Below are 10047 nucleotides of genomic sequence, written 5' to 3'. Positions count from 1 at the left end.
CTTGGTTGCAAATGGGTCTTCCAAATGGACAATGACCCCAAGCTTACTTCCAAAGTTGTGGCAAAATGGCTTAAGGACAACAAAGTCAAGGTATTGGAGTGGCCATCACAAAGGCCTGACCTCAATCCTATAGAAGAATTGTGGGCAGAACTGAAAAGGTGTGTGCGAGCAAGGAGGCCTATAAACCTGACTCAGTTACATCAGCTCTGTCAGGAGGAATGGGCCAAAATTCACCCAACTTATTGTGGGAAGCTTTAAAGGCAATGCTACCAAATACTAATTGAGTGTATGTTAACTTCTGACCCACTGGGAATGTGATGAAAGAAATAAAAGCTGAAATATATAATTCTCTCTACTATTATTCTGACATTTCATGTTTGTAAACAAGTGGTGATCCTAACTGACCTAAGACAGGGAATTTTTTTACTAGGATTCAATTTCAGGAATTGTGAAAAACTGAGTTTAAATTTATTTGGCTAAGGTGTATGTAAACTTCTGACTTCAACTGTACATCGATTAGACACCAATATCATTTAAGATTCAGTGCTGGTAAAGAACATTCAATCATCAAAATTAGAAAAAAATAGAACAGATTACATAGGATGAAATTCACTCTCGCGGGTGGCCAAAAAGAATAATAAGAAAGCCACGCCCCCAACTATTCTGATATACTTCTGTCGCCACATTCCACCCAACGGTATGTCATGTCTGTGTAATCTTTATTTAACTAGGAAAGTCAGTTAAAACAAATTCTTAATGACAGTGACGGCCTACCCCGGCCAAACCCGGACGACACTGGGCCAATTGTGCCCCGCCCTATGGGACTCCCAATCACGGCCAAATGTGATACAGCCTGGATTCAAACCAGGGACTGTAGTGACACCTCTTGCACTGAGATGCAGTGTCTTAGACCGCTGTGCCACTCAGAAGCCCACATGTATGTGTATAATGTTTAAAAGCTTTAATTGTATTTTTTTGTATTTCTCCAGTATCTTAAATACTAAATATAAATATAAACATAAATACTACAATATAATACAGTCCTGAGTAACACTACAGTAAAAACTACAGTATAGTACAATCCTCATTAAAACTTTGTTCCAGACATTGTTATGGGCCGTCCTCATATAACTCTTCTCCATATCAAAGTAAAGTGCCATTGTGCCCCTTTATGTCTCTATCAGGGCAGTGATTCAAGGGTTGAGGACAGGGAAGGGCAAGACCCCCCCACACACACACACACACACACGATGATCATAATGTAGCCAATGTGTGTTAGGGAGGCGTATTAAGGGCCCCTATTTTAGAGAGCCATTCACATGAGGCAGCAGAAGCCATAAATCAATCATTCAAAATCATAAACCGCTTTTTCCTGCACGACATCACTGCTACACGTTCACTCTCTGATTGGCTTCTCTTTTAAAGGTAAGTTATCCGATCGTCTCGGCTCAGTCTATGAAAGCAAATAATATTCGGAGAAATATGTGAGAGCAATTAAAGCAGATAGGTCTTTTGAATGTTTCAAGTATATTTTCTTTTTTGGGTAAGACCGTTGTCGATAGCAATCTGCCATGTAAAGTAGAATTTGGGTTGACATTGTTCAAATAAAAAATGTGTTCGCTTTTCAGGGATTATTTCCTATAAATTAACGATACAAATAGATTAAGTGTCAGTAGTTGCCAGCAGTGTGTATGGTTTGTGTTTACCTCATTGGGGCGAGTGTGTTAATGCTGTAGCAGTCACACCTCATATCTTTGCTCATATTTGCAATGAGTAATTATTGTAATAAAATTGTATTTTAATGGTGTTTGACCTGCTTGGTTGTAAAATGTGGCATTGATTTTGAGTCCCCTCCCACCGTTACTCAGTGGCAGGAGCGGGCAACCTGAGACGTGTGTGCGTGCGTGCGTGCGTGCGTGCGTGTGTGTGAGTCTGGGTCTGGGTCCGTTCACACGCGTGTCTACTTTAGTGTAAGGAGCCCAGAGGGTTTATTTTAACACTGGGGGCTAATAAGTCTTCTCTACCAGTAGAACAGCATGCCACCGGAAAGGTCACAAGGTTGATCTTTCCTTGTAATGTCACAATGGTGACATTAAAGCAGACAGCCTTTTTACTCAATGGACCTCAGTTATTTGGTGGCCTGGTGCAGCATATACTGCAACAATGCCCTTGGTCGGTCAAACTTTCCCCTTGCACAGTAGCTCATGCTAGCACCAAAGGTGATAATGGCTCAAGGGTATAGCACCACACACCTGAGGGGAGAGGAGAAATGCTGAGAAAATGTCAGGAGAAATTGTTTTTAAAGGATCTTGAGTATTTAAACCTTTTTCTCCTTCATCATTTTCTATCATCAGACAATTCCATCCAAGGACCATGTTAACCTTGACAGTGAACCCCTGTTCTCTGGGTAATAAGAGAGCCAAGGTCAGCCTCTTTTATCCAAGTCAGGACATGAGGACCTTGTGGGGGACCTTGATGATCACAACTGTTTTTTCCAATAACTTCTATGATGAGTGATTTATTTTTTATTTTTTTACTGTAGCCCCTACTAATCACAAGTCTAACACATGTGCGATGTAACCTATTACATTATATTCATAAGTGATCATTGTTCTTAGTATGACACATTGATTCTTACATCTCTGATACTTTCCATATGATGTCTAGTGTTGGGAATGTTCTGCCAATAAACCTCTGACCACAGCTATGTTGGCTCCCCAGCAGTACTCATAAACCAGAACAGCCATGTCTGAGGGGTGAGTCTGTAACTGTCACACTCTGTGTCTTTCAATCAATCACCCAACTATGGCAATGTTGTCAATATGGGACAGAAAATAACGGCTTCTTTCGATTTCTTTGTTTGTTTGTTTGGTTTGCAATATGTTGAAACAGACCGGTAAGTCAGTTTTGGACATATTTTTCCCCCCTCATACCCTTTGTTGTACCTCATATCTTAAAAATGCCCTTTTGTTCATTACTTTGCTTTTTTTGCACAATCAAACCTTTGTAATGGTCATTTTTGGTACTGTATACATATGCTATGCAAAAAGCAGTTAGCATGTCATGCTTATGAATAGCCACACTGACATCTTGGCAACAGCTTGTGGGACTTAACATGTTAGACATTATAATCTATCAGCAATTACTGAGTAATTGTCGTGTCGCAAGGCCATTTGTCTCAGGCTAACTGATAATCATCCAAATGATCCCAAGACCACCGTAGCAGTATCAACACGGAAGGATTCATTTGGTATCAATACAGAGCCACATACAGAGTAGAAATGAGCCCCTTGCTCTCTGAGACTGTGCTTCAATGAAGGCTGGTGATTTGGTGGCAGAGCATTACATTCTATTACATTAGGAGCCACAGCTCATCCTAATCAATAGAGACAGGCGGTTGTATGCTCTGTAGCTCCGTTGTAACAGAGACCACATATGACTATAGGCTAACATCATCAGTGACTGTAATGAATGAGCCTACCTACATATGAAGATGTGCTAACATGATTAGTGACTAATGAGCCTATAATATACTCGGTATGTCTCATCTCTCTCTTTCAGAAAAAGACAAAGTACTCAGCAACCCGCAGGTTACTGCTGAAGGTAGGTCGGTCTGATGGGAGTTTTCTTCTGTATGGACGTGAACAAGAACATGTATTCATAGTACTGAGAGCATATGTATGTTTAGCAGGCTGCATATGACTAGTATACATGGTCAGATGTAGGATCTTAATTTGACCTACAGCATATTGTCACAGCAAACTATTTGGATCTGTCACGGTTTTCTAATGGTGAAGGAGAGTCGGACCAAACTGCAGCACGTAGATTGTGATCCATGTTTATTTACACAACATAACACAAATCCAAAACACAAACGTAGTGAAAACCAAAACAGCCTTAACTGGTGCAAACTAACACAGACTAAGGACATCAAGACACTCAGGACAATCACCCACAATACAACCAAAGAATATGGCTGCCTAAATATGGCTCCCAATCAGAGACAACGATAAACACCTGCCTCTGATTGAGAACCACTTCAGACAGCCATAGACTCTCCTAGAACACCCCACTAAGCTACAATCCCACTAAGCTACACACCACATACAAAAACCCATGTCACACCCTGGCCTGACCAAATACATAAAGAAAAACACAAAGTACTTCGACCAGGGCGTGACAGGATCTGACCCAAAACAAACCAGCCTGCGCGCGGTTTGAGTACAGAAATATATACGCTACCATTCAAAAGGGGTCACTTGGAAAGGTCCTTGTTTTTGAAAGAAAAGCTCATTTTTTGTCCATTTAAAATAACCTCAAATTGATCCGAAAGACATTGTAGACATTGTAGATATGGTTACTGTTGTAAATGAGTATTGTAGCTCGAAATGGCTGATTTTTAATGGAATATCTACATAGGTGTACAGAGGCCAATTATCCGCAATCATGTGTTCCAATGGCACATTGTGTTAGCTAATCCAAATTGATAATTTTAAAAGGCTCATTGATCATTAGAAAACCCTATTGCAATTATGCTACCACAGCTATAAACTGTTATCCTGATTAAAGAAGCAATAAAACTGGCCTTCTTTAGACTAGTTGAGTATCTGGAGCTTCATCATTTGTGGGTTTGATTACAGGCTAAAAAACATCTGCTTTTTCCAGCTGCAAAGGCCATTTACAACATTAACAATGTCTACAATGTATTTCTGATCAAAATAATGTTATTTTAATGGACTAAAAAATGTGCTTTTCTTTAAAAAAATAAGGACATTTCCAAGTGACCCCAAACTTTTGAATGGTAGTGTATATTATATACACTGAGCATACAAAACAAAACAGCCTCAACTCATCGGGGCATGGACTTCACAAGGTGTCAAAAGTGTTCCACAAGGATGCTGGCCCATGTTAACTCCAATGCTTCCCACAGTTGGCTGGATGTCCTTTGGGTGGTGGACCGTTATTTATACACACAAGAAACTGTTGAGCGTGAAAAACCCTGCAGCGTTGCATTTCTTGACACACTCAAACCTGGCACCTACTACCATACCCCATTCACCCTCTGAATGGCACAAATTCACAATCCACGTCTCAAGTGTCTCAAGGCTTAAAAATCCTGATTTAACCTGTCGTCTCCCCTTCATCTACACTGATGGAAGTGACATCAATAAAGGATCATAGCTTTAATCTGGATTCACCTGGTCAGTCTATGTCATGGAAATATGTTTTTTTGGGGGGGACAAATCCCATACAAAAACTATGGATTGAGGACAATTTTTGTTGCACATTTTGACGGTGAGAAAATATAACACATTTTCAGTGCAGCCGCCCCAGACCTCATTGAAGACCGAATGCGAGCAAAATGAGTTTGACACCCCTGCTTTAGTCAATAATGTTGCTTGATAGGTGGTTAGGCTATTACCTTGCCAAAAGTAGGCTAGATGAAAAGTGCAATAATGTTAATATAACTGTGCGCTAGAGTGGGTTTTCAGTGAATTTATGTAAATCACAAAATTCTCAGCACCAAATAATTATCAAATTAAGATCCTACATCTGTACACACACAACAACAACAACAACATACAAGTGCCTAGAAAACCATGTTCGCCAAAACTGATTGCAATAATAAATACAAGTTGAAAAACATTTGAAAACAGACTATTTGGTACATCATTTAAACTATGAATTGTACTGTGTTATCATTAAGTTGTTCAGTCATGTTCCCTTACAGCAAAAGCTACTGAAGAAAGCTGGGGTCTTGCTGGTCCAGGAGCAAAGCAACAAGGTGACAGAGAGGGAGAGCACCTTGAGCGAGAGAGTACCACCGCTGAAACTCTCCGGCCTATCTGTGCAAGAGCTTCAGGTACACTTACATAATGCCAAGGCCCAACGTTCAAGTACCTATATATTACACTTCTATAGTCCAGAGTGTATATGGCTCTGGACACAGATGAGCAGTATTTCTGTTACATGTTTTTGAAATATGTATTTCAATTTGTATTTCACTGTCCTGAACTACAATTCAATGTGTTTTGTAACAAGATATAGTACTTTTGAGATCTGTATTTTTATTTTGTAAAATACAAAATACTTTTCTATAACATTTTATTTTATAGTGGTTCACAATTTGTTGGACCCCTTTCACCCTGTTTTGGTATCAGAAGTCTGCTGGCACTATGGTGTGATAAAAGTGTCTGGTAAATGACCAATATGTAAATGTGAAAAATTAACACTTGCAGGGAATTATTCTAATGCTCTCCTCCCCATGAAACAAGGCCAAAAGGAATACCCAGTATGCTTCGCAATTGTTTCTTTTTACATAAACATTTACATTTTGCTAATTTAGCAGACACTCTTCTCCAGAGTAATTTATAGTCAGTGCATTCAACTAAAGTTGATAAACAACCAAATATCAAATCAAATCCAAGTGTATTTGTCATGTGCGCCGACCTTACAGTGAAATGCTTAATTACAGGCTCTAACCAATAGTGCAAAAAAGGTATTAGGTGAAAAATAGGTAAGTAAAGAAATAAAACAACAGTAAAAAGACAGGCTATTTACAGTAGCGAGGCGACATACAGACACTGGTTAGTCAGGCTGATTGAGGTAGTATGTACATGTAGATATGGTTAAAGTGACTATGCATATATGATAAACAGAGAGTAGCAGTAGCGTAAAAGAGGGGTTGGCGGGTGGTGAGTGGCGGGACACAATGCAGGTAGACCCGGTTAGCCCAAATATCACAACCATAGCAAGTAAAATGTGTTTTTTTGTATCCATTACAGAATGTTGTTGTAGTGAAGGCGTGTACTTGCAAATGTATTTTGAAAATACCTAAAATAACTGTAGTTTGATTAAATACAATAATTTGCAGAAGTATTTGCTCTTTTATTTTGATACATTGGTCTTTAGAGTATTTTTAAATTGTAGCAAGATAGTCTATATGCCCATCTCTGGCTCTGGTCAAAGGTAGCAGGGAATAAGGTGCTCTTTGGGGCTCAGATATTAGCCATCCAAGCTTACGTTGTCAGGATTTATTCCCTGGCGTGCTGTTGGTAAAGAACAACATCTCCTTTTTTGTTTAGACATGTCAAAAAAAAATTGTAGCGCCCTTCTACCTGTCTCATTGATGAGTGAACGGAATTTTAAAGAGGTGGCTTTTGTAGTTTGTTTGATGCTTCCTCCCACAGTACTTTTTCAACCGTCCTTGGTGGCTTATAGATGACTGAGTCTTTTTTCTTCACAGGAGCTCTGTAAGGAACTGCACAGGAAATGTGACACGGTGGATGAGGCACGATACGATATCGAAGCAAAAGTGCTCAAGAATGAGAAAGAGGTTTGCTTTTTGTAATGTAAATTAAACGAGTTTACACTGTCAGACTCAGGACAGTTACCTGAAGTTACCTGAGATCTATGAAAGTGCCTCAAAGTGTATTTCATTGAAGATAACTATTTTTATACTGACTTCTTTTGGTGATTTCAATATTCTAGAAGTTCAGGTAACTGTCAGACTCAGGACCGTTACCTGAAGTTACTTGAGATCTATGAAAGTGCCTCAAAGTGTATTTCGTTGAAGATAACTATTTTTTATACTGACTTCTTTTGGTCATTTCAATATTCTATAAGTTCCAAAAGTGCCACAAAATGCTTTCTTTTTCAAACAAAAGCGTTTTGATTTTCATTGAAATGCTAAGACCACAAATGGCAACATGCTAAGCTGATAAGGGTACAGGAGAGTGAACCTTTTTTCTGTATGAACATCTCAGCTCGCGGACCTGAATGCAAAGATCAACGAGCTGAAGGGGGGGAAGCGACCTAACCTCAAGAGGGTCAAGAAGTCTGCCGACGCTATGCTGGGGGCTCTGACTGAGGCCAAACTCAGCTCCAAGTCGGACTTCAAGTCCAACCTGAAGACAGTCAAGAAAGACAAGAAGGAAGAGGAGGTAAGACTGGGAAGTTTAGAATAAAAAACTCATGCAATGGCTTCTGGTAATGTTATAGTTTACAGCGCAGTTTCAGCTGGTACTGTATTTTCTCGGGTACTAACTACACAAACATGTGGTAACAATGGGTACTTAGTCCAAATAATTCAACACATTTGGGTAAAGGTTTTGATTCAAATGATACTGATCAAGATACAGAGATTCACTGGTCTTGTTGCCGTGTCTGAGTCGTGTTTGGTCATCCATGCTGTACGTGACCATGGCAACCAGGCCGTCATCGTAAAATAAGATGTTTTTTTTAATTGACCTTCCTGGTAAAAATAAAGGTTACTGTCCATTCTCTTGACAGAAAGTGGACCCGGGTGACTGGCGTAAGAATGTGGAGTCCATGTCTGGAATGGAGGGCAGAAAGAAGCTTTTCAATAGCTAAAACAGTTACAAATGCACTGGCTCTGTAGAGATCTGTGGCTGCATTACCTGCTTGTTTACTCATTCATATTTAGGATTTTCATGAAAATATATTTTTGCAGTGAGATTGTGTGTTTTTGAAGGAAAGTATGAAGTGTGAGGTATTTTACACTAAAGACTATGGGAACTGTTTAGACAGTGGGAACTAATCAATAGGTGTAATTACAAACTATCTAGTGTCGGCTACTTTGGATCATTATTTTTTCGATGTCGTGTTTGATTTAGATTCCTATAAAGAGAAAATAGAACAGTGTGGAACAACGTTATTATGCTCATCATACTAGTTCATTTTGTAAATATTAAATTCCAGTTTGTTATTAAAACATCAATTATTCTGTTTTGGTTTAATATCTGTGTGTCTGCCAATATTGCTGATTAAAAGAAATATGATGAAGTTAGTTGTCTTTCATGTTGTTTACCTTTGTCATAATGCAATAATGCAAATATTAAATACACATACAGTGTGGATGCTGTTTATAACATGGATAAGCCACTCAATGAGTAGTTGAGTTGGCTTTTCAAGAGCAATTCTCCTTTCAGACTGTGGGTGACACTATTGACAAGCAGTTGGACTGTTTAACCAAGGTTGCCATTTTCAGTTCATTCCTATCACCACTAGGATGTGCTAAACATGACCCTTTCATTTAAAAGTTGACCTGTGGCTGGTTTGTGTTTACAAATGATACCTGGAAGTATCACTCACTCTCTCTGACCTTTGGTTATCAATACCAAAGTCAGCAATTAGAGTGATGATCACAGTCTTCCCTGGCCCAAAGACTACTTGCAAAGTAAGGAGACGTTTGAATAGTTGTGTAGTTCAGGTGAATTAAACCCCAAAGTCATTAAAGTGACCGAAACTGGTTGAATTCAGCAGACGTAAACAAACATAAGCACTTTCTAAAATGGATGCCACACTGCGACCAAAATGCTGCTACAAATGGCCTATAAAACCAGTCATAAGAGTGTCTAAGTCCATAGAACTGTATTGGAGAGGGGAGGCAATGTTTTGGCAGAGAACGAGCTGGCTAGAGGAAGGGAAGGGCAGTAGGGAACAACGCATCCTCTCTGCAGATCATTACAGATGGTGCCGAGGCACACATAGGTGTGTAACCTGCCATCAGGGCACAAAGGGTGGGGGAAGTCAAGCAGCACGCTTCTGCAAATATGCATTCGTTTTTTATGTGGCAGTGATGGGTTGTTATAGTTTTTCTGTGGTTAAGGACCTAGCCCTTTCCACAGCTCTCTTTGGCATGAGACACATTTGCCTGTGCTGATAGGGAAATGGTCAAGGCAAATGTGGTCGGAGTAAACATTGTCAGTGTCTGACAGAGGCTCTAAAACGATTGACATGCTGTATACCATATGTGTTGTGGGAAACGGAGACACTATATCAATTGTGTTTGTATTTACAATGCGGTACAATGTGACTCTTCAGGTAGCTGATACTCCCCCTAAAAAAGTTGTTTTTATGTTTTGTGATTAGCAGACGGCCCAGTTTTGAATGAAAGCAGATGCGGGCTCCGTGGTAACATTAAACATCCCACACGGTGTTATATGTGACCTTGCTGTGACTGGACTGCAGGAATGATTTCAAAGGTTTATTGTATGTTGCTGTACTGTATGTCGCTGTCGTTTA

At 39.6% G+C, this 10047-nt stretch overlaps 1 protein-coding gene across 1 annotated transcript; it reads left to right on the top strand.

Moving 5' to 3' along the window:
• Positions 1-3555: 3555 nt before the first annotated feature.
• Positions 3556-8805, top strand: LOC118392327 (troponin I, slow skeletal muscle-like; the record flags this gene model as incomplete). Its single annotated transcript, XM_035784234.2, has 5 exons — positions 3556-3603; positions 5732-5863; positions 7247-7336; positions 7767-7943; positions 8293-8805. Coding segments are annotated over 5 exons (528 nt in total), but the record flags the coding sequence as incomplete, so codon positions are not given.
• Positions 8806-10047: the final 1242 nt, after the last annotated feature.

This window comes from Oncorhynchus keta, chromosome 13 (assembly GCF_023373465.1).
Source record: "Oncorhynchus keta strain PuntledgeMale-10-30-2019 chromosome 13, Oket_V2, whole genome shotgun sequence".
NCBI lineage: Eukaryota > Metazoa > Chordata > Actinopteri > Salmoniformes > Salmonidae > Oncorhynchus > Oncorhynchus keta.
The sequence above is the reverse complement of the archived record's forward strand: the minus strand, read 5'-3'. Positions and strand labels throughout refer to the sequence as shown.